At 44.0% G+C, this 25,781-nt stretch overlaps 1 protein-coding gene across 3 annotated transcripts in view; it reads left to right on the top strand.

The window, feature by feature from the left end:
- The window catches only part of LOC141228954 (interleukin-5 receptor subunit alpha-like), a 231,413-nt gene that overhangs the window by 120,471 nt on the left and 85,161 nt on the right, over positions 1-25,781 (top strand). For all 3 annotated transcript variants that reach the window (XM_073667367.1, XM_073667368.1, XM_073667369.1), the window contains 2 exons: positions 7,105-7,241; positions 10,245-10,395. In XM_073667367.1, the coding sequence (XP_073523468.1) occupies positions 7,105-7,241; positions 10,245-10,395 (288 nt within the window). The remainder of the gene's footprint in view (positions 1-7,104; positions 7,242-10,244; positions 10,396-25,781) is intronic.

Genomic DNA, 25,781 nt, shown 5'->3' with positions numbered 1-25,781 from the left:
GGGACAGATCTCCTCTCTTTCCTTAGCTCTGGTAGCAGAACATAACATTTGATGCCTTCAGTGTGAATGTACAATTTTCATAGTCATAAAAATACAGAAAAATCTTTGAATGAGAAGGTGTGTCGAAACTTTTGGTCTGTACGTATGTTCGATGAATGTTAATGGTCTTAACAGTCCACAGAAAAGATCTTTTATGTGGAAGGAGGTGGTTTCCTCTAAATGTGACATATTTTGTGCTCATGAAACTCATATTATAAGGATGCTGGTAGACTGCGACACCCCCTTTTTCCACATGTGTTACAGGCCAATTATAAGAAAAAAAAGAGAGGTGTAACGCTGGATATCAGCAACTCTGTGGCTTTCTCTCCAATATGCTTGGTTTCTGACTCACAAGGGAGATATATAATTCATGTATGTTCCATTAATAATGTAATATATAACATTTTAGTAGTTTATGCGCCTAATATTTCTCAGTTAAACTTTCTGCAAAATGAAAAAAGTAAACAAAGTAAAACAAGGCCATGTCATCTACTGAGGAGATTTCAATTAAACAAATGATTGTGAATTGGACTCTTCATCAATATCCAAAAGATACTCCCCCCATTTAGCATCTTTAATTAACAAAGAAGATCTATATATTTGGAGAATCCGTCATATGAATGAAAGAGATTATTCTTTCTTTTCGTCTGTCCATAACTCAAAGTCACACATAGATTTATTTTTGGTGAGCAGATCACTTCTAGATGACATTGTACTCTCGTCCATAGGCCTCATTACATGGTCGGATCATGCCCCGTTAATGTTACATGTAGAGAAGAGACACTCATCCCTTCCCACTTATCTTTGGAAAGCTAATTCATATCTTTTATCTTCTCCACAAAACGTAGAGTACCTTCAAAAAGTTTTACAAGAATTTTTTCAAATTAACGCCAAGGGTGTGGATTGCCCTTTCCCCCAATGGAACTCACACAAGGCATACAGGCAAGGGATTTTTATTAAACTAGGCCATAAAATTAAACGAGAAAGGGATAAAAAATTCAATGAAATCCTCTCTGAAATCCAGAATCTAGAAGTCTTAAACAAACATTCTTTCAATAGCGAAAGAGCTGCTAAAGTATGTAATCTTCTAATTCAATTGAGAGACTGTTTATTCTCTAAATATGAGAGAAATTTTAAACTCATCACTCAACGCTCTCACCCACAAAGCTCTCCACAGTTCTGCACCACCTTATATCTCCTCTCTCATCTCTGTCTATCAACCTACACGTGCCCTCCATTCTACAAATGACCTAAGACTAACATCCCCCATAATCTGAACCTCGCTCCTCCTTCTCCAAGATTTCTCTCGTGCTGTGCCTGTTCTCTGGAATGCACTACCCCAAACGATCTGACTGATGCCTAGCCTCCAAGTTTTTAAGCGCGCTTTAAAAACCTATATCTTTAAACAAGCCTACCACTTCAACTCAGTAAACTAACTTCCCATGTTCCCTCCTTCTAAATATTGTTCAGAATCTGTTTCCTACTATTCATCTGTCTCCACACCCTCCATGCACACGATAACTGCACTCTTTTGATTATTGTACTTAAACATATGGGCTGAGAAACGGATCATGCAGCCTTATATGAAAATCCCTATTTATTATAATTGCTAGACCTGAAATAACAAGCACTTTTCACCTATTGTGTGCCCCATTTCCTTTTAGATTGTAAGCTTGCGAGCAGGGACCTCACTCCTAATGTTACTGTTTAAACTGTCTTACCTTGTATTGAATTTACTGTCTGTACATGTCCCCGCTTAATTCTAAAGTGCTGCGGGATATGTTGGCGCTACATAAATAAAAATTATTATTATATTATTATTATTCAAAAAATAAAACCACATTATTATTCTCAAGACAACAAAGCAGGGAAATTATTAGCGAATAGACTAAAATCCAGAGAAACTAAAACAAAAATCCCCTATCTCAAAAATGGCCCTTAACAACAGAAATTATACATCCCTAAAGATATTGCAAACAAATTTAACCCCTTCGTAACCCTGGGATTTTCCTTTTTTGCATTTTCGTTTTTTGCTCCCCTTGTTCCCAAAGCCATAGCGTTCTTATTTTTTGGTCAATATGGCCATGTCAGGGCTTATTTTTTGCGGGACGAGTTGTACTTTTCAACACCATTACTAGTTTTACCATATCGTGTATGGGAAAACGGGAAAAAAATTCCAAGTGTGGTGAAATTGCAAAAAAAGTGCAATACCACAGATGGTTTTTTTTTATTTTTTTTACTACGTTCACTGAATGCTAAAACTGACCTTCCATTATTGTTCTCCAGGTCATTACAAGTTCGTAGACACCAAACATATATAGGTTCTTTTTTATTTAAGTGGTGAAAAAAAATTCCAAAGTTTGGTAAAAAAAAAAAAATGGCTCCATTTTCCAAGACCTGTAGCGTCTCCATTTTTTTGGATCTGGGGCCGGGTGAGGGCTTATTTTTTGCACACCAAACTGATGTTTTTATTTATACCATTTTGGGGTAGATCCGATGTTTTGATTGCCCATAATACTGGCGTTTAGAAATTTTTCTCGTTACGCTGTTTACCGATCGGATTAATACTTTTTTTATATTGATAGATTGGGCGATTCTGAACGCGACGATACCAAATATGTGTATGTGGTTTGTTATTTTATTTTGAATGGGGCGAAAAGGGGTGATTTAAACTTTTATATTTTTTAAATTTTTTTTATATTTTTAAAAACATTTTTTTTTCACTTTTTGCTTGCTTCTATAGTCTCCATAGGAGACTAGAAGCAGCAACTGTCCGATCGCCTCTGCTACATACAGGGGATCCTGTGTTATGAGCGCCGACCACTAGGTGGCGCTCATAGCGACCAGCTCGTGACAACCACAGCCGTCTTCTGCAGACCCTGGGCTGTCATGCCCACCCATCGATGACCCGCGATCACGTGACGGGGTCATCGGTGGGCGGGGTAAGTGACGTACTTCCGGCGCTGCACTGTTAAATGCCGCTATCAGAGATTGACAGCGGCATTTAACATGTTAACAGCCGCGGGTGGATCGCGATTCCACCCGTGGCTGTTGCGGGCACATGTCAGCTGTAATAATCAGCTGACATGTGCCCGGTTAAGTGCGGGCTCAGCGCCGGAGCCCCCGCTGAACCGGGAGATTGCAGCCTGTGCGTACTAATACGGCACAGGCTGTAAAGGGGTTAAGGAATATTATTCCTCTCTTTATAACTTATCTTCTGCCCCTGACCATACTCCTCCCAGTTTGTTTGACATTGAGTCCTTCCTATCTAATCTTAGTCTTCCTTCTCTGTCTAAGTATCATATGGAGCAGTTAAGTGCCCCTCTTACTAATGCAGAAATAAAGAAAACCATCTTTTCTCTACCATCACATAAGGCGCCGGGCGCTGACGGTTTTTCAAATATGTATTATAAAGTCTTTATAGATCAGTTAACTCCATATCTGACAGAGACCCTTCAGTATGCGATATCTCAGGGTTCATTTCACAAAGAGATGTTATCAGCCACAATAATAACATTACCAAAACCCGGCAAGCAGCCGGACATCCCTCAAAATTTTGGACCCATATCCTTATTAAATGCAGACCTTAAGATCTACGCTAAATGCCTAGCGACACGCCTAGCTCCTATTCTCCCATCATTAATATCATTAGATCAAACTGGCTTTATAAAAGGGAGACAAGTGGCAGATAACACAAGGAGGGTCATAGACTTAATTGATGTCATAAACAATAGGAGGGCTCCGGCTGTCCTGGTGGCTTTGGATGCCGAGAAGCTGTTTGATCGGGTTAACTGGTCGTTCGCCTTCTCAGTGTTGGGTCGAATGGGGATCCGGGCCTCAATACTTAATGCCATTAAAGCCCTTTACTCCACATCCTCAACAAGAGTTTATGCTAATGGCACCTTATTGGAAGAATTTTTAATAACAAACAGAACAAGACAGGGATGCCCCCTGTCCCCCCTAGTGTTTACACTCACTATTGAACCTTGGGAAAAGGTTATTAGGCAAAATGAAAGAATAAAGGGGGTGGAGATTTCTGGAAGTTTACATAGCATCTCATTATATGCTGATGATGTGATTTTAACCTTAGCGTAACCTGAGACTTCACTTGGGAAAGCCCTAGAGACAATCAAACATGTACATGGACCTTATATAAATCAAATTATCTTCCTTTTTTACAGACTCTAGAATCTGACCTAAATAAAATAGGCCAATATTAAGTTTCATGGGTGTGATGTGTTGCCGCCTTTCAGATGTTCTCACTACCCAAATTATTATACATGTTTCGCACTGTTCACATTTCCCTCCCAAAAAATTTTTTCCACCTGGTACACAGAATCTTAAACACTTTTGAAATCACCTTATGAAAAGACCTAAGAAACCTCCCTAATATCCAAGATTACTATCTACCCAATTAAATCAAGTTAGAGCATGGTGGAATGGGAATAAAACTTGTAATTGGGTTCAAATTGAATCACAATGTACGGTCTCTAAAAATCTAAAAGCTCTATTTAGTGTGTCTTTGATTGCTCTAACTAATAAGATAGATGCTCTTCCTCTAACGGTTTCATCCATCTCCAGCTGGAAAGCATTCTACAAAAAAGGGTCTAATGCCTCAGCCCCTGTTATGTCTATGACTCCATTGGAAACCTTAGAACTCTTAATACCAGATCTTAATATTAAAGACTGAAAAAAACGAGGCATTGTACTAGTGAAAGATTGGTATGAAGGTCCTAACCTCCTCTCTTGCTTCTTTACATTCTCATTTCAAAATTCACAATAAAGAGTTCTACAAATATCTCCAAATTCGGCACGCATGACAACATTTTTCGATCTCAGAGGGAATGGTTAACTTAGGATTAATATTGACTCTTTCAAATGTTTCATCCAATAAAGGGGGCCTAAAACCTATATATAATTTAATAGACATGAAAAATGTTTTTATAAAGTCGACTTCCCTTTTTATTGTGGGAAAAAAAATAGAATAAGACATTCTCGAGTAATGAATGGACAAGCTTACTAGTTTTTGCAGTCACACCTTCAAATGTGCCTCTTATCTTCAGTCCTATATGAAAACAGTTTTAAGATGGTATTACACCCCAATGAGGCTTCACTCTCTGTTACCCTCCTCTACTCAACTCTGTTGGCGTAATTGTGGCCAAAAAGATTCTTTAATCCACACATTTTGAGCTGTCCAGTAATCACTTCCACCTGGTCGTTTACTTTTCATCTGATCTCTTCTCTACTCCACCAAAAAATAAAACCATCTCCTTCTTTAGCATTACTTTTGTTAGATATACATGCTATTCCCTCCAGTGGCAGAGTAATTGCCTCACATATTCTTCTGGCCACAATAGCGATTACAAGATATTGGAAATCCCCAGGTATTCTTGCCAACGAAGAGATAATACAATCGATAAATAAAACTTGTGCTTTTGAGAAAATGATAGCACACAAAAATAATAAGATACAAGTTTTCAATGTTAATTTGAAGGTTTGGTTGAATCATCCAAAAAATATTGTTCTGATTTAATAGTGGTCATTAATGAATGTAATCCTTGAAGTCAGTTGAAACCAGCCCTGTATGTTATGTTGTATTTTGTTTTCTGTGGGTTTAATTCCTATGTAGACTTCAGTGTTTGTCAGTCTAAAGTATTGTATACATTGTTTATTGATATTTTCTTAAAACGAAATAAAAAGATATTGTTTAAAAATTTTAATAAAATTGACAAATTTTGACAAACATGATTTATTTTTGTAACGCTGGTGAACACCCTGTCTGTATCTCCGGACATTACAGAAAAATGAGGATCCTGGCTGGGTGTTGCTTCTTTTACCTTAGTGATATACCATTGCAGACTGAATGCAGCCTATTGACATGGCAGACCAGGACCTGACGAAGTAGGGATGAATGAATCATAGAATCATTGAATGTTAGAGTTGGAAGGCACCTCCAGGGTCGTCATGTTCAACCCCTTGCTCTATGCAGGATTCATGAAACTTCAGACAAATGTCTGTCCAGCCTTTGTTTGAAGACTTCCATTGATGGAGAACTCACCATCTCTCGTGGAAAACAGTTTTTTCTAATGTATAATCTGTATGTTGCCCCTTTCAGTTTTATTCCATTGCTTCTGGTGTTTCCATGTGCAAATAGAGACTAGAGTTCAAAAATAGACTTTTCTTTACTAAGCAAACCAGCAAAATGTATATACATCAGATAGCAGGCATGACACTTAGAGAATACATCTTCTGCACAATCCAGACGCATGAACTTCACGGTTACTCGTGGCGGTACAATTCTTCCATTCATGTTGCACTAAACAAACAGATAATATTGGGAACCTCCATTTTCCCTTATGGTGAGGACATCACAGGCTTAAATTTGTCACTGTGACTCCTCACAACTTCCAGTTGATGTAGACCACAAGGCCCCATGGTTTGCCATCGTATTTTCAATTCTTCTCAGTATTATATGTGTCCCAGCCTGGCCACCTTCTCCTATGACCTTCAGGTCTGGCCACACTTCTTGTCTAGTATAGATAAGGCTTGATGTAGGCCCCCCACTTGTCTGAGATAAGAAATGCTTCAGCCACTTAATTCTTGTTTACTTCAGAGCGTGTTATCTGAGTATGGTCTCCCTTCTTCGCACGTAACACCCTTTTCAATACAGGTCTGTGAACAATAGGACCATAGGTTCTTCCCTTTTCAGTACTTTCCACTAAGTGACTAATAAACAGGAAGCTGGATTTCTTATGCCCACATAGCTCCTCCCAGCATGGGTTGGCCCAATGATTAACCCTCTCCACTGGTTAGCTAAGTACTGCAGGCCCCAAAATAGATAAAACAACATTCAAAACATGGCAATGCATTATATCACTAAAAGATCTTCAAGGGGGGTATCGACAGCGTCTCCACTTCGTTACATTTGTACTATTACAAGTAATGTTATTGCTAAGCATTGGGTAACTGTCAGCATTCAATATCTTTTCATTTTTTACTTCTTGATTTTTTTTTACTTATATAAAATATAAAATGTGTGAATAATTCTACCAAACTTATTTTCAGTCATTTTAGATCCTCCAAGGAACATAACATTAACATACAATGGAGATGATCTTGAAATTAAATGGCAGAAGCCAATAACACATGACAATAAGCATGAAACCTGTTTTTTCTACAATATCAACATCACACACAAAGAGGTAACAATTTTACATTCAATTAATATTTAAATATAGAAATATATTTCTACTAAGAAATAATTTAACACTTTGTATAATTTATTAATGAATATTACGAAACATAATTTTTATTTTAAAAAATCAAAGACAGTCCTATGTAAACCAGAGTATCTGCATGGCTACATGTGTAATCTGATCTTGATGTAATGTCAAGTCTCTACCGCCTCTTCTTAAAGTGTAACCATAATTTAAATATTTCTTAAATAAATTAATAATACACATGAAAATAAGAAACTTAGTAAGATATCTTACTAGAGAGATCCATTTCTTTTTCACTCCTGGACTGATCACTCATTCTCAAAGTTCTCAATTCACAGTTAAAATCTGTATTCAGTGACTACAGGGTTTCCCATTACTGAGATAGGAGATGGCAGTTGGTGTTCATAAAGTTCTACAGAGAAATGAACTGTTGTTTCAGTTGAACTTGCAGCTGCATATCTGTGTCTTTTTCGAGCTCTTCGCTCCTCACAATCTCCATAGAAGTGTGATAGCACCAACTGTCATTTTCTATCTCCATAATGAGATAGTCTGTATTCACAGAATACAGATTTTACCTATGAATTTATGAGGGGCACAGGGTGGAAGTCATGGTGAGGGGTTGCTGTTCTCCTCCCACACCCTGGCTCCCCAGAAATAAAAAATAAAGTCCTGTTTTTTGTGTGATTTGTGTGTATTTGATAACACTTTTTCTTGAGGGTCCCATCTGCTAGGGGCTTTGACCTTTTGCTGCAGGCAAACAATCAAACACAGTCTCTAGCTTAATTTTTAACAAAACCATTTTTTACTGGAAACGTTCAGTTCAGTTTTTGGTCTCAGATACAGCACATTGGGGTACAACAGACACAGTTTCAGCTTTCTTCAATACCCCTTTCACTCTTAACTCTTTTTTCCCAAGGTATGATTCACCCGATACCGCAGCTTTCCAGAATCCGGTTCTTCTATCTATAGGTACGTCCCTGTCAATTTCTCCATCTTGGGAAGTAAGCAAGGCTGACTACTCCATGCCTTCTCCAGCCCGTAGACCCTGTATGTTTAGGGAAGTGTCCTTGGAGTTTAACATTTCTTTTTCTACAGTGGTGGTTCTCTCTTTCTCTACCTCTTCCAATATCACTGTTGACCTTCAGCCCACTGGCCCTGAACTTTTCCACTCCTCACAATTATCCCTCCTGCACATACTTTAACATTACAACCAACAACTACATCTCTGACTGACTGACTGGAAAAAGTCTCTGCTCTTCTCTGGCCCAAACTCCTCCCCCTTTTTACTGGACCAATCACCAACTCGTCTTCAGTTGCTGAGCAAAACTTCCCTCTTACTACCTATAGTATCGGCGTCTCTGCCCCCTGACAGGCAAAGACGTCGTCCCTCTAACCACCGCGCTCCCCGCCCTGCTTCCTCCGGCGCTCCTGCTTCTGCTGCTGCCGGCGCGCGCAGCTTCCCAGGCACTGTGCTTAGGGTGCTCGTGCGCGCGCTCCCTCCCTCTTAAAGGGGCCGTGCGGACCTCTCATATATAAGGCCCCTCCTCCAAAATGGAGGTGCCCGTGCAAGGTTGTAGCTTTGTGTGTTAAACTCTGCTTCAGCCCTCAGGTCCCGCTGCTAGCCTGACTACCAGTCCAGCCCGCCAGCCTGACTACCAGTCCAGCCCGCCAGCCTGACTACAAGTCCAGTCCGTCAGCCTGACTACTAGTCCAGTCCCCCAGCCTGACTACTAGCCCTGTCCGCCAGCTTGTCTACTCTCCAGCCCGACAGTCTGTCTACAGTCCAGTCGGCCAGTCTGTCTATGGGCCCTGCCCGCCTGCTTACCTGGATGCACCTGCCGTGCCTGCCAGCCCACTTACCTGGAAGCACCTGCCTGTTACCTGCCGTGCCTACGAGCCAGCCTACCTGGAGGCTCCTGCTTGTTACCTGCCATGTCTGCCAGCCCGCTTACCTGGAAGCACCTGCCTGTTACCTGCCGTGCCTACGAGCCAGCCTACCTGGAGGCTCCTGCTTGTTACCTGCCGTGTCTGCCAGTCCGTCTGCCCGGATCACCTGTCAGCCTGCCTGCCGTGCTCATCTGCTATACAGATCAGTCCTTGCCTTCTGACCCGTGGGAGTCACCTGCTCTCATACAAGCACTGGTCCAGAGTAGCACCTGGTCCCTCTGCTCGGTCCTTCCCTGGTTCACGGAGTCGATTGAGCCGCCGTGCGACCTTGGTCAGTCCGAGTTGATACCTAGTTACGCCCCTCTGGTCCCTCCTTGCACTGCAGCACAGAGGTTCCACCACCCGGATCCGTATCACTACCCTACTGCATTCACTAAACCTCCTATGTCCTAAACTATGCCTTATCTCTTATACACTAATAGATCCACCACTGCCTATCAGCCCTAATGTTTCTATCTATCAATAACTAAACCCTGAACTATATCTTATCCATTCCCTATAAACTATACATGAATAACATTATACATTAATCACAATACATTACATTATCCGCATACATTAGTGCCTATGAAACTATATGCAGATTCACATAGTATAACAGTCACAAATCAACACACATTTTATACAAACACAGTTTAGAGAGAGAGAGGCATATGACAGCCCCTGTTACACCCTTACAAATTGACAGTGAAAGATCAGCCCAGGAGGAGAAAGAAGCAGATCGCTCTGATCAGGTATATTGCAAAAGTTAAAATAACGGTTACTCTTTAAACTACAGAAGAAACTTCTACAACTAGATTCCAACAGTTGAAAAAAGTAACATATGACTGGAGAATCAAACTGAACACATTGTAGTCTGTAACTATAGATAAATCTGCATAGGAGCTGTATACACAAAACAATGCTATTTAAATAGCATAAAATAAAATGACTGCAATGGTGTATGAATGTCATTGTAAGATAACATATTACATTATTTCATCATAGCACCATATAAGATGACAAATAATTCCTTTTTTTCTTTTTATTTAATTTTAGGAAACAAAAATTGAGGAGAGTGAGAGAAATGTTTATAAAATCACTAAATTCCTTCCAAATGAAAAAGTTACTGTAACCATGAGGGCAAAATGGCACAAACGTTGTTCACATAATCATGAGTGGAGTGCATGGAGCAAACCACAGACAATAGGCAAGTAACAGTTTGTAAAAAGTGTGGAAATGTAGGGTAATAATCTATAAACAGTGGTATTTTCATCTGTTGAGTTTCTGATGTTGCAGATTTCCTGCACCGGTTAAGTAAAATACATTGTTTGCATTTTCTCTAAAATACACAGCATAAAAAAAACTCACCAAAAACTCATCATGGGAACATAGTCTTACTCATCAGAACCACATATACTGCTAATGAGCCACTGACAAAGCACTGCAATAAAATTCCCAAAACCTAGTGAATTTTAATATTAAAGGGAACCTGACAGCTGACACATGCTGCCTTATCAACGGGCATGTACCAGCTGTCAGTTTCACTTTAAGGTCTCATACTTATATGTGAGAAAAAAAAAACGTTCTGATATCGGGACGGAAAAAAACGGACGAGTGTCATGCGATTTTCATGCGAGTGCCATGTGATTTTCTCACCTAGCATCCTATTTATATCCGATTGCCATGCGTATGTGCGTATGCCGTCCGATTGCAATGCGATTTTAACATGGGCTTTTAAATAGGGGAATTGTCTAGGTCATTTACACATAGTTTTCAAAGGAAATATTCTTCACTACATACATAGATATGTATATATCTATTTCTATATAAAGTACAGACCAAAAGTTTGGACACACCTTCTAATTTAAAGATTTTTCTGTATTTTCATGACTATGAAAATTGTACATTCACACTGAAGGCATCAAAACTATGAATTAACACATGTGGAATTATATACTTAACAAAAAAGTGTGAAACAACTGAAAATATGTCTTATATTCTAGGTTCTTCAAAGTAGCCACCTTTTGCTTTGATGACTGCTTTGCACACTCTTGGCATTCTCTTGATGAGCTTCAAGAGGTAGTCACTAGTGTTGAGCGAGCACTAAAATGCTCGGGTGCTCGAAGCTCGGGCCGAGCTCGCCGTGATACTCGGGTGCTCGACCCGAGCAACGAGCCCAATGTTAGTCTATGGGAGACTCGAGCATTTTTGCGGTGGCACCCCCGGCAGTCTTTTAAAAGCCTAACAAGTGCCCAAAACGATAGTGACAGTGCTCAAATGACATGGGGACAGCATGGGGATCGCCCCAGGAAGCATTTCTGACCCCCAGGTCACTGCTGTCAACAACGTGGTCAGAGGTATTAAGCCACTTTTACTGGCTCACAATAAAACGTTCAAAAACTAAAGTGAAACTTTTTTCCTGTGAAATATGTTAAGGATAGTGTTGAGCGATACCTTCCGATATCAGGAAATATCGTATCGGATTGGATCGGACCGATACCCAAAAAGTATCGGATATCGCCTATTCCGATACCGGAAACCAATGCAAGTCAATGGGACACAAATATCGGAATGAAAATAAACCCTTTTTTTCCTTGTAGGTTAATTCTACATGAAGTAAAACAACTAAGAATAATGTAGAATGTATTACGCGAAAAGCCGGCAATTCATCAGCGGCATACACCGGTACCCGACAATTTACAACAGAAAGAATAGAGCTTCACACATAGATTAGATAGATAGAAACATGTCAGTCACATATATATGAAGTACAGCGACAGTGTTGCTTACTGTACTTGTCATTTAGTGTAAAGGATTTATTTAAAAAAATAATTGTGTTTTCATCCACTGTCTCTTTAAAAAAGCCGGCCGGCAATTCAGCAGCGGTACCCAACAATTTATAACAGACAGAATAGAGCTTCACACATAGATTAGATAGATAGAAACATGTCAGTCACATATATATGAAGTACAGTGACAGTGTTGCTTACTGTACTTGTCATTTAGTGTAAAGGATTTATTTAAAAATATAATAGTGTTTTCATGCACCGTCTCTTTAAAAAAGCCGGCCGGCAATTCAGCATCTGTACCCGACAATTTAGAATAGAAGGAATAGAGAATCATACATAGATTAGATAGATAGAAACATGTCAGTCACATATATATGAAGTACAGTGACAGTGTTGATTACTGTACTTGTCATTTAGTGTTAAAATAAAGGATTTATTTAAAAAAAAATTGGCGTCGGGTTCCCCTTAATTTTAGTCTCTAGCGGAGGTTAAGCAGACGGCTGGGGCAGATGTTTGAAGCCTGGGAAGCGGGTAATACCCACAGAGCTTCCCAGGCTACTAATATGAGCCCCCAGCTGAATACCTAGCCTGTTATGTTCTGCTACCAGAGCTAAGGAAAGAGAGGAGATCTGTCCCTACTATAGGACTCAGCTGAATCCCTACGATGTAACAGGGAACCTGATCCTGCGATCAGACCTGCTAAAGTCCTAAGCTAGTCTGTACGAAGACCTATAGATGTGGGGGAGGAATCCCTACAAGTACTAAGGACTGGGAGGAATATGGGACACCTCCTAACAGAAATAGTAGCAGACAGACGAACAAACAAAATATAAAGAACATAGAGGTCCGTAGACCAAGCAAACTAACAGAGCAAGACACAGAGCACAGGCTAGCTAGAAAGTAGATATACAATGAAGTCCAGCAAAGCCAGAAGGGCGGAGCAGGATTAAATAGGCCAACAAGGTCATGTGACCAGCAAAGGAAAAAAAACCTAACAGCAAGGTTCTAACAGTACCCCCCCTTCTAAGAGGATCCTCCGGATCCCCTAGGACCAGGCTTATCAGGAAATCTCCTGTGAAACGCTCTGATAAGTCTGGACGCGGAAACATCATCTGACCTCACCCAAGAGTTATCCTCGGGTCCGAAACCTTTCCAGGCCACAAGATACTGCAAACTACCTCTATACCGTCTAGAGTCAAGGATGCGAGAAATTTCATATTCCCCGTCCTCCACCACCGGAGGAACAGAGGCAGAGGCGTCACCATCCGACACAACAGCTTTTTTTAACAGAGAGACATGAAAGACCGGATTAATTCTCCAGGAGGTAGGAACCTCCAACCTAACAGCAGATTGGTTGACAACCTGAAGCACCTTAAAGGGCCCTACAAACTTGGGACCCAATTTCTTAGAAGGAATCCTCAACCGCAGATTCCTAGAGGACAACCAAACCATGTCACCAACAGCGAACAAAACCTCCTGTCGTTTCCTATCAAAGTAGTCTTTAGATTTTCTGTTGGCCTCCTGAAGATTACCACGCACATCCGTCCAAACTCTTTCCAAATCACCGGAAAAATTCTCCTCCTCAGGCACGGCAGATCCCAACTTGGAGAACGACCCAAACGACGGATGTCTCCCAGAACAACAAAAAAAAGGCGAACAACCAGCAGAAGAAGATGTATGATTGTTCAGAGCAAATTCGGCAAGTGGCAGAAACTCAGACCACCCCTCTTGATTGTCTGCCACAAAACAACGCAAGAACTGCTCAACATCCTGGTTTTTCCTTTCTGTCTGGCCATTAGATTCAGGATGATATCCGGACGAAAACGACAAATGAATTCCCAACCTGTCACAAAAGGCACGCCAAAAACGAGCCACGAACTGAGGACCCCTATCAGAAACAATGTCAGTAGGAACGCCATGAAGTTTGACAATTTCCTTGACAAAGGCCTTAGCGAGAGTTTTAGCGCAGGGCAGTTTGATGAAGGGAACCAAATGACACATCTTGCTAAAACGGTCCACGACCACCCAGATGACAGTAAAACCCTCAGAGGGGGGAAGGTCAGTTATAAAGTCCATAGCCAAATGTGTCCAAGGAGCACTGGGGACCTCCAAAGGACAAAGCAACCCCGCAGCAGGAGTATGTGAGGACTTAGATCTAGCACATACAGTACATTGGCGTACCCACTTAATGACTTCCTTCTGCCATCCAGGCCACCAAAAACTGCGACCCACCAGTCTCTTGGTCTCAGAGATTCCGGGATGACCTGCCAACCGAGATTCGTGACACTCAACAAACAAATCTCTCCTAAAGGTCCCAGGCACAAACAACCTCCCATGAGGAGTGTTAGATGGGGCATTCTCCTGAGCTTTAAGAATCTCATCTTCCAAAACGGAGTCTAAAGCAGCTATCACAACACCTTCTTGTAAAATGTTTTCCTCTTTCTCAGCACCGACTATGGGAGAAAAACTGCGAGACAAGGCATCCGCCTTAACATTCTTAGTACCAGGGATGTAAGTAACGGAGAAATTAAACCGCGAGAAAAACAATGCCCACCTAGCCTGACGGGCATTCAGGCGCTTGGCAGCGTCAAGATATATCAGATTTTTATGATCCGTAAGAACCTGAACGGGAAATTCCGCACCTTCCAAGAAGTGGCGCCAGTGTTCAAATGCGAGTTTAATAGCCAATAATTCCCGATTACCAATATCGTAATTCAATTCAGTCTCCGAAAATTTTTTTGAAAAAAAGGCACAGGGATGTAATCCATCCCCGTTATCCTGAGACAATACTGCGCCAACCCCCACAGAGGAAGCATCAACCTCAACCAAAAACGGCCTAGTAACATCAGGCTGCATAAGGATGGGAGCAGAGGTGAACCTCTCCTTGAGATACACAAAAGCTTCAATGGCCTCAGAAGACCACTGAACCGCATCAGCACCTTTCCTGGTGAGATCAGTCAGAGGTTTGACAATACTAGAAAAATTTTTTATGAATTTTCTATAGTAATTGGCGAAACCCAAAAACCTCTGTATCGATTTCAAACCAATAGGCCTAGGCCATTCCTGCACAGCCTGAACCTTAACCGGATCCATCTCAAAACCTTTGCTGGAGATAATGTAGCCCAAAAAACTAATTCTCTGTACAGCGAACTCACATTTCTCCAGCTTAGCAAAAAGCGAATTGTCCATTAATAACTGTAATACCTCACGCACGCTCCGCCAATGAGACTCCAGATCTGGCGAATAAATCAAAATGTCATCCAAATACACAACCACATTTTTACCGATCAAAGGTCTAAGGATGTCATTAATCAGATTCTGAAAAAATGCAGGAGCATTAGTAAGACCAAAAGGCATAACCAGATTCTCAAAATGACCCACAGGAGTGTTAAAAGCAGTCTTCCATTCATCACCCTCCTTCATGCGCAACAGATTGTATGCCCCCTTAAGGTCAATTTTAGAGAACCACTTGGCCCCCAATAACTGGTTAAACAGATCAGGAATCAATGGCAGTGGGTAAGGATTGCGTACCGTAATTTTGTTAATCTCACGAAAATCCAGACAAGGACGTAAACCGCCGTCCTTTTTTTTTACAAAAAAAAATCCAACCGCCACAGGAGACTTAGAGGGCCTAATGTGACCGGCGGCCAAACTTGTCTGTATGTATTCCTCCAAAGCCTTCCTCTCAGGAATAGTAAGGTTAAATAAACGACTTTTAGGAAGAGTCGCTCCAGGGACAAATTCAATAGAACAATCATAGTCTCTATGGGGAGGCAAAACCTGCGATTCCTTCTCAGAAAAAACTCTCCAAAAATCCTGAATAGGAACAGGCAATTCTCCCCTATCCAAAGCTGCAATACGCCCGTTACAACACTTGTCATAACATTTATGGCTCCAGGATTTAATTTCACTGGTAGACCAATCCAGTACAGGATTGTGAAATTTTAACCAGGGCAAACCCAATATTACTGGAGAAGGCAAGTTATTCAACACTACCAAATCCAATTTCTCATGGTGAACACCATTAATAGTGAGAGGAAATTCACAGACCTTGAGAGTAATATTCTTCAAAGGGGAACCATCCACAGAAACCACAGCAATGGGGGATGATAAAGGTTCAGGTTTTAAATTGAGTTTTTCCACGAATCCCCCATCAATTACATTCAGTGTAGACCCGCAATCAACAAACACCCGAAATTCCATTAATTTTTCCTGAGCAATCGTGGAAGCAGCTAAAAATACACCCTTGGAATTTAAACAGGCAATACGGGCGTGACTGACCATTTTTTTTTCTTTCTTCATACGAAGCTCACAGCCTTTAATCAAATGACCAGATTTTCCGCAATAGAAACACAAGCCTTTCGAAAAACGACGGTCTTTTTCTTGAGAGCGAGGTGCCACCGATCCAATCTCCATCGGTTCACCACTGTTAGTACACACATTCTCATAACCAGAAACTGACATAGCAGAGGATTTGCTCTCATTAACCCTAGCACGCAGTCTTCTATCCACCCGTATAGCTAATTGCATAGCCTGTTGCAAATCCTCAGGTGTAGGATAAGCAATTAGCAGGTCTTTAACCCTTTCACTGAGCCCAGCAAGAAATAGACTTTTCAGAGCAGAATCGTTCCACCCTGTTTGAGTGGACCAACGACGAAAATGTGTACAATATTTTTCGACATTACCTGATCCTTGTTTTAAACGTCTCAACTCAGTCTCAGCTGATGCGACACGGTCAGGATCATCATATAATAGTCCTAAAGCAGAAAAAAAACTATCCACTGATCTGCAGCATGTATCACTAGGTTGCAAAGAAAAGGCCCACTCCTGAGGCTCTTTGCGCAAAAGTGACATTATGAACCCTACGCGCTGGGATTCATCCCCAGAGGACTTGGGTCTCAAACGAAAATACAATAAGCAAGCATTTTTAAATGAAAAAAATTCTCGATGTTCACCAAAAAATAAATCCGGCAAACATACCTTAGGCTCCAAGAAATGTGCTCCAGGACAGTTACTCACGTGCTGACGGAGCTCGGCCACTTCCAGAGAGAGTCCCTGCAGGTGTTTAGCCAAATCCTGAACCGACACCATGATGGAACAAAAAAAATCTTTCCTTAGAGAATTTGCTGGCTGGACTTACTGTTATGTTCTGCTACCAGAGCTAAGGAAAGAGAGGAGATCTGTCCCTACTATAGGACTCAGCTGAATCCCTACGATGTAACAGGGAACCTGATCCTGCGATCAGACCTGCTAAAGTCCTAAGCTAGTCTGTACGAAGACCTATAGATGTGGGGGAGGAATCCCTACAAGTACTAAGGACTGGGAGGAATATGGGACACCTCCTAACAGAAATAGTAGCAGACAGACGAACAAACAAAATATAAAGAACATAGAGGTCCGTAGACCAAGCAAACTAACAGAGCAAGACACAGAGCACAGGCTAGCTAGAAAGTAGATATACAATGAAGTCCAGCAAAGCCAGAAGGGCGGAGCAGGATTAAATAGGCCAACAAGGTCATGTGACCAGCAAAGGAAAAAAAACCTAACAGCAAGGTTCTAACATAGCCTTTACTAGCTATTAAAATGGGGGACCCCCTCAAAAAAATGACGTGGGGTCCCCCCTAATTTAATAGCTAGCAAAGGCTAGGCAGACAGCTGGGGGCTGATATTAATAGCCCAGGAAGGGTGCTATGAATATTGGCCCCCTCCCAGGCTAGAAACACCAGCCGTCAGCCGCCCCAGAAATGGCGCATCCATAGGATGCGCCAATTCTGGCACTTAGCCTCGCTCTTCCCACTGCCCTGTAGCGGTGGCAGTGGGGTAATAGGGCTGGGGTTGATGTCAGCTTATAATGCCAGCTGACATCAAGCCCAGGTTAGTAATGGAGAGGCGTCTATAAGACACCCCCATTACTAACCCCATAGTCAAAGTTAAAAAAAAAACACAAACACCCAGAATAAAGTCCTTTAATTGAAATAAACACACAATTCTTTATTGTTCTAAATTAAACTCTACTTACCATCACGCCCATTCCAGCTGAAGCCAACGATCTCCTGCAATAAAAGAAAAATAATAAAGCAACCTCATCCTTACCTTTCCATGGTTCCCAAGACAGCTTCAGCTCTGCTACATCGAGATGACAGGCTGGACCGCAGCAGAACGCTGCCATCCAGCCTGTCATCCCGCAGACACTGAGAAGCGCAGGCATGCTTGCGCTCCTCAGTGTCTCACTGTGACGGCATCCAGATGAGCCGAGTTCATGTCCAATGAACTCAGCTCACCTCATGCACGTCACTGACAGCGTGGGAGAATGCTCCTGCACTCAGCGCTTCAGCGTGAGAATTTTCCCACGCTGTCAGTGACGTGCATGAGGTGAGCTGAGTTCATTGGACATGACCTCACCTCATTCACGTCACCGACAGCGTGGGAAAATTCTCACGCTGAAGTGCTGAGTGCAGGAGAATTTTCCCACGCTGTCAGTGACGTGCATGAGGTGAGTCGAGTTCATTGGACATGACCTCGGCTCATCTTTATGCCGTCACAGAGAGACACTGAGGAGCGCAAGCATGCTTGCGCTTCTCAGTGTCTGCGGGATGACAGGCTGGATGGCAGCGTTCTGCTGCGGTCCAGCCTGTCATCTCGATGTAGCAGAGCTGAAGCTGTCGTGGGAACCATGGAAAGGTAAGGATGAGGTTGCTTTATTATTTTTCTTTGATTGCAGGAGATCGTTGGCTTCAGCTGGAATGGGCGTGATGGTAAGTATAGTTTCATTTAGAACAATAAAGAATTGTGTGTTTATTTCAATTAAAGGACTTTTTTCTGGGTGTTGTTTTTTTTTAAATATTTTACTAGAAATTCATGGTGGTCATGTCTAATATTGGCGTGACCCCATGAATTTCGGGCTTAGGGCCAGCTGATAATGCCAAGCTGGCCTTAACCCCTTTATTACCCAGTGAGCCACCGCACCAGGGCCCTGGATGAGTTGGGTACAGCGCCAGAAGATGGCGCTTCTATGAACGCGCCATTTTCCGGGGTGGCTGCGGACTGCAATTTGCAGTGGGTGGGGCCCAGAAAGCTTGGGTCTCCCTGCGCTGCGGATTCCAGCCCCCAGCTGCCTAGTTGTACCTGGCTGGACACAAAAATAGGGCGAAGCCCCACGTATTTTTTTTTTAAATTATTTCATGAAATTCATGAAATAATTAAGAAAAAAGGGCTTCCCTATATTGTTGTGTCCGGCCAGGTACAAATAGGCAGCTGGTGGTTGGGCGCAGCCCGTTCCTGCCTGCTGTACCTGGCTGGACACAAATATAGGGCGAAGCCCCACATCAATTTTTTTTTAATTATTTCATGAATTTCCTGAAATAATTTAAAAAAAATTGACGTGGGGCTTCACACTATATTTGTGTCCAGCCAGGTACAGCAGGCAGGAACGGGCTGCGCCCAACCACCAGCTGCCTATTTGTACCTGGCCGGACACAACAATATAGGGAAGCCCTTTTTTTCTTTATTATTTCATGAATTTCATGAAATAATTAAAAAAAAAAATATGTGGGGCTTCTCCCTATTTGTGTGTCCAGCCAGGTACAACTAGGCAGCTGGGGGATGGAATCTGCAGCGCAGGGAGGCCCAAGCTTTCTGCCCCCCCCCCCCCCGATGCAAATTGCAGTCCGCAGCCACCCTGGAAAATGGCGCGTTCATAGAAGCTGGATGCTGTACCTGGCTGGCATACAAAAATATGGCAAAGCCCACGTCAAAATTTTTGGGAAAAATTAATTAAAAAATAAATAATAATTTAGGGACTGCATCTTTATTAACTCCTCAAATGTCATTTAGTGTTAAAATAAAGGATTTATTTAAAAAAAAATTGGCGTGGGATCCCCCATAATTTTAGGCTCTAGCGGAGGTTAAGCAGACGGCTGGGGCAGATGTTTGAAGCCTGGGAAGTGGGTAATACCCACGGAGCTTCCCAGACTACTAATATCAGCCCCCAGCTGAATACCTAGCCTTTACTAGCTATTAAAATGGGGGACCCCCCCCCAAAAAATGATGTGGGGTACCCCATATTTAATAGCTAGCAAAGGCTAGGCAGACAGCTGGGGATGATATTAATAGCCCAGGAAGGGTGCCATGAATATTGGCCCCCTCCCAGGCTAGAAACACTAGCCGACAGCCGCCCCAGAAATGGCGCATCCATAGGATGCGCCAACTCTGGCACTTAGCCTCGCTCTTCCATGCTGTCCTGGTGCGGTGGCAGGGGGTAATAGGGTTGAGGTTCATGTCAGCGCCAGCTGCCATGAAGCCCAGGTTAGTAATGATGGGCGTCTATAAGACACTCCCATTACTAACCTACAAAGTGTTAAAATGAAAAAACACACTACACCCAGAAAAAAATAATTTATTTGAAATAAAACACACAATTTTATTTAATTCTTAGTTTACTAAAAAAAATAGTTACCTGTCCACGTTCCTGCGCTGATCTCCCATGCACAGCTCTCACATCTGGAGATGGTGACAGCTGTGCATGGCTGCTGTAAGCTCACACTGCCGGGAACACGTCCGCTCCCGGCAGCGGGAGCCACTGACTGAGGTCACCGGAGTGCATTCAGGCAGCGCAGCTCCGGAGACCTCCTTTACGGCACTGCTGTACCGTGGGAATTTCTCACGATACAGCAGGGCCGTAAAGGAGCTAACCGGAGCAGCGCTGCCTGAACTCCGGCGAACCCGCTTATGCAATAACGGGGCTGCTTTACGGCCCCATCATTCTAGCGGCGGCAGCGGTTCAGAGCGGTCACATTCTATGTGGCTGCTCTAAACTGGAGATCATCGTGGGACACTCATGGACTACTACGGAGGGGTAAGGATAAGGTTGTGGTTTATTATTTTATATTTTATTACAGGAGATCGATGGCTTCGGGGAATTTGGTGTCTAGGTGAGTATAGGTGTAGTTTTTTATTTTTTACATTATTTTAGGTGGCGATCGGCGGGGACAGGTAATGTATGAACTAATTTATTGTAGGCAACCACTGGCCACCAATGACATGTATTTAAAATTTATTGGGGACACAGTAGGGCAATTTAAATAGCAGGATCAGGCTGATGGGAACTACTGCTCCCATCGAGCTGATCCTGCTGGCACGAGTGGACGGGGGACAGACATAGGCCGATGGGAGTAGTAGTGTCACATCGGCCTATGTCTGCCTGCACGCACACATCTGCAGACATCGCACAGACACCGCACACACTCGCAGACATCGCACAGACACCGCACACACCCACAGACATCGCACAGACACCGCACACACTCACAGACATCGCACAGACACCGCACACACTCGCAGACATCGCACAGACACCGCAGACATCGCACAGACACCGCGCACACCCGCACACACCCGCAGACATCGCACACACCCGCAGACATCGCACAGACACCCTGCACACACTCGCAGACACACGCACAGACACCCCGCACACACTCGCAGACACATGCACAGACATCCACACACACCAATCATGACGGGCTGATCGTCTGGGAGGTGAGGCTGACCTGTGCGGCCGTGGGAAAGTTCATGTGAGTTCATGCAATGCAGTCAAGCATGAAATCACGTGAACCCTCTGAGGGCACCGCGGCTACTTCAAATGAACAGCTGATCATCATCACCTGATACCTCAGCTATTCATTTGAAATAACCGGCGGGAAAGCGCAGCACAGAACAGGAAAGCCGGCGGTGAAGTCTTTTCACTGCCGGCTTCCCCGCCCGGGTCCTTCGCTCCCCGCTCCTTGGTGCTGCGCTCCCCGCCTGGTCCTAACTTACGATCGGGATGGGAGGTGGCGAGGGGAGCGGAGGATCGGGTTGGGAGGCTGCAGGGAAGCAGTATGGGGCTGTGTGATTGTTTAAAAGCCAGCGGCTTTTTACCCCCCGCCGGCTTTTAAACGATCAGGAGAATTCTCCCACGCTGGGATGGCATTCTGATGACAGGCTGGATCTCAGCTGAGCGCTGCCATCCAGCTTGTCATACTTCAGAGACACTGCAGAGCGCAGGCATTATGGGATCTTCCGATTCTGGTATTCTATATTGTAAAAGTATCGGAATTAAGTATCGTAATTCCGATACCGCGAATATCGGCCGATACCCGATATTTCAGTATCGGAATGCTCAACACTAGTTAAGGAACATCCTTTCCAGGGAAAATACTTGTGTATAAGTTAAAATAAATTACCAAAAACAAAAATACTCCTCCACACCTTCGGCTATGTTCACAAGTAGCATTTTTTATGCGTTTTTGCACTTTTGTATTGCTTTCAACTATGTCAAATGCATTCACCGTGAAATGTCATTTTAACATTTTACAACCTTATCTGGCCATGTGCTGTGTGACACATGCATAAAGTGCTGAAAAGACAAGGGAACAGCATGGGGAAGACCCCTGGAAGCATCTCTGACTCCCAGGTCACTGTCTAAAAGTGTGCCCATCATAAGTGATCCTTACCGCATCAGAAGATGCAGACTTGCAACTATCCCCATGCAAGTTCTAGTCCCAGGGCAGTGTTCAATTGTACCTCCCCCATTCCTTGCAATACAAGCTCAAGTATGCTGCCTGCCACCCACCCACCCCCAGGCTGCAATACCATACTGCTTGCTTGCTTGCACTTTAAATTGGGCCTTTTAGGCATGTGGAGGCGGAATCTGGCCACCACGCCATGGCTGTGTCGGCGGCCTGGTATCCATACTCAGTCCCCAGCCGCCTGGTGGCCGGGTGTCCCCTCTTGCTCCCCAGCCTCCAGGGGGTGGCCAGGTGTCCATACTCGGTCCCCAGCCACCCCTATTTGTCCCGGTAACCTTTCCCACACTTTTCTTAGCCTGGCCTGCTTTAGGGCAGCATTGGCCGAGCCCACCGGACTATCAGACTCCTCCGATGGGCCCTGGCTTCTCCATCAGGGGAGTTGAGAGTGCCAAGGTGAGGAGCATGATGAGGATGATAGAAGTTAGCATCTGCTTTGTTTTGTTGTAATGCAAGCGCATGTATGTAGTAGCGGCTAGGCCTGAGGTGGTCAGCGTCTTGGCGCATATCCTACCTCCTCCGAGGATTGCTGGATGTTTTCCTGCTACTATCCAAGTTCTATGACTCCCATTAAAACAAAGCTTCAGGTGATAAATGATGGATGAGGTAGTGGCAAAGGAGAAAGAGCAGGAGGAACAGGGACCATTCACATGAATATCAGGCCAGTCAACCAGATATGTCTTGTAGGATATGTTTCTGTAACAAAAGGAGCTGTTCGGCTACACAGTTATAGGGCATACAGTGAGTGCAATGCCTACCAAAAATTTTGAGCCACTCCAATGCCCCTTGGAAATGACATGGAGGTCAGAGGGCGTTAACTAAACCTTTTTTTCCATTTATAGCAACTGGGTCTCCCGTGCACTGTTGGCCTAAGCAGTGAATGGAAGGCTTTCCAAAAATTATGAGGAACTGCAATGCCCCTTACAAGAGCCATGTGTGGCACCCCAGGGGTCTGGTCACCACAGTAATAGAGATATTACGTCGGAGAGCAAGTGGGAGGTTTCCTGGTCAGGATCCCTTAAACATGCAACATCCTCCTGCCCCAATCCTGGGAGGGGAGAATTCTGCCCTTATAAACTGGATCTGGGGCGGGGTTGAGTAAGTCAGAGAACAGTCAGAGTCAGAGTGAGAGCAAGGGAAAGTAACAGCAAGGAGCTCTGTAGGAGCTAGGAGCTAAAGACCAGGGGCTGGAAGCTGAGCATTGCTCGCCCTGGCAGAAGACAATAGGAACCGGACACAGGAGTCCGAAGCTGTGAGGACTTATATATCCAGCAGCAGAAACCAGCCGGCAGGGGATTTCAGGTCCTCTGGCCATAGAAGCCCGGAGGCTCAGTCACAAGCAAGGGACCAGCACCGCCGTCGTGGAGCGGAGGCTAACAGAAGGCCCCAAGTCACCAGCCATACGGGTGAGCACTACACGGTACACTCAGGGACTTGGGCTACTTCTACCCGCTTACAGCAAGGTAGCCAGGAAGAGTGCAGACAGACGGGAGGCCTACAACGCCACCTGGCCAGGGGAACTCCTGCTTGCTCAAAGACTGACCAGGCCTCTTATGCTAGCCAGTACTCCCGGGAGGGTCTACCTTATAATCATCAGTAAAGACCCTGAACTGCACTGCAAAGACTCTGAGTCATTCCTGCTGCGCTCGTGCACCATCACCCCCATCATCCACACTCACTGCCCTGAGGCTATACTCCTCCCGAGGGGAGTAATCCCATTCTATGCTGCGCACACAACACCAGCCCCAGCGGTCTGCCTCGCAGCGGTGGTACTCCCTGACCGCAATCCACGGGTGACGCAGTCGGAAAATTAACCTCAAAACCTAAGAAAGACTGCCACTGGTTTGACCAGCCTGAGCCACGGGACCGGGTCACCGCCACGGAGACTACAGACCCCAGAGACCCGGCACCGGGTATCCCACACACATGTACACACGGCCCAGGGGGCGCGTCACATGCAGTACAGCATATTACAAACATAAGTCCCATTATTGGGGAGTGGGTGTCCCATGGTATTTGCTTATGCTTTCCAAGCAAAAGTTGCCAAAAATTAGGACGGAGCAACTTGCAATGCCCCTTACAAGAGCCATGCAGTACAACATATTACAAACATAAGTCCCATTATTGGGGAGTGGGTGTCCCATAGTATTTGCTTATGCTTTCCCAGCGAAAGCTGCCAAAAATTAGGATGGAGCAACTTGCAATGCCCCTTACAAGAGCCTTGCAGTACAGCATATTACAAACATAAGTCCCATTATTGGGGAGTGGGTGTCCCATAGTATTTGCTTATGCTTTCCAAGCAAAAGCTGCCAAAAATTAGGACGGAGCAACTTGCAATGCCCCTTACAAGAGCCATGCAGTACAGCATTTTACAAACATAAGTCCCATTATTGGGGAGTGGGTGTCCCATAGTATTTGCTTATGCCTTGCAAGCAAAAGCTGCCAAAAATAAGGACGGAGGAACTTGCAATGCTGGCACCCTGGTGGTATAGTGGTGGTGGAGGCTGAGGATAAGGAGAAGAAGATTAAACAGCCGAAACAAGGAAGCGTATACCCATGTGTGGGTGTGAAGCGGTGCATGTGAATACACCTCCCGAAATAACACAGTGGATTTGACTTTATGTTACTCTGCTGTCATTTGGTGGTGATGAGAAGTCTGGCCCAATCCAGCCCTTGTTCATTTTGATAAGGGTCAGCTTGTCAGCATTGTCAGTTGACAGGCGAGTGCACTTATCAGTTATAATTCCCCCAGCGGCACTAAAAACACGCTCCGATAACACGCTAGCGGCAGGGCAGGCCAGGACCTCCAAGGCGTACAGAGCGAGTTCATTCCAAGTGTCCAGCTTGGATACCCAATAATTAAAAGGCACAGAGGAATCACGGAGGACGCTGGTACGATCGGCAAGGTACTCCCTCACCATCTTTTGAAATTTTCCACTCCTTGTGAGAGTACCCCGCGCCTCAGGGCCTGTAAGCTGGGCGGGTGTCAGAAAACTGTCCCAGAACGTTGACAGTGTTCCCCTGCCTCTGCTGGATTGGAGTTGCATCTCTCTCGCCTGTACGCCTTGGTTAGCGTGTTCAGATGGGAATTTTTTTAAGAGTTCTGCAGTATGGGCCTTCTGGTATTGCCCCATTTTTGTAGACCTCTTCACCTCAGGAATAAGAGAGTGAAAGTTCTCCTTGTAGCGGGGGTCTACAAGTGTCACCAACCAGTAATGACTGTCACCCAACATTTTGAC

This window comes from Phyllobates terribilis, unplaced genomic scaffold (genome assembly GCF_046119375.1).
Source record: "Phyllobates terribilis strain yellow unplaced genomic scaffold, ASM4611937v1 Scaffold_2__4_contigs__length_985480577, whole genome shotgun sequence".
Classification (NCBI taxonomy): domain Eukaryota; kingdom Metazoa; phylum Chordata; class Amphibia; order Anura; family Dendrobatidae; genus Phyllobates; species Phyllobates terribilis.
This window is presented reverse-complemented; position numbering and strand designations above follow the sequence as displayed.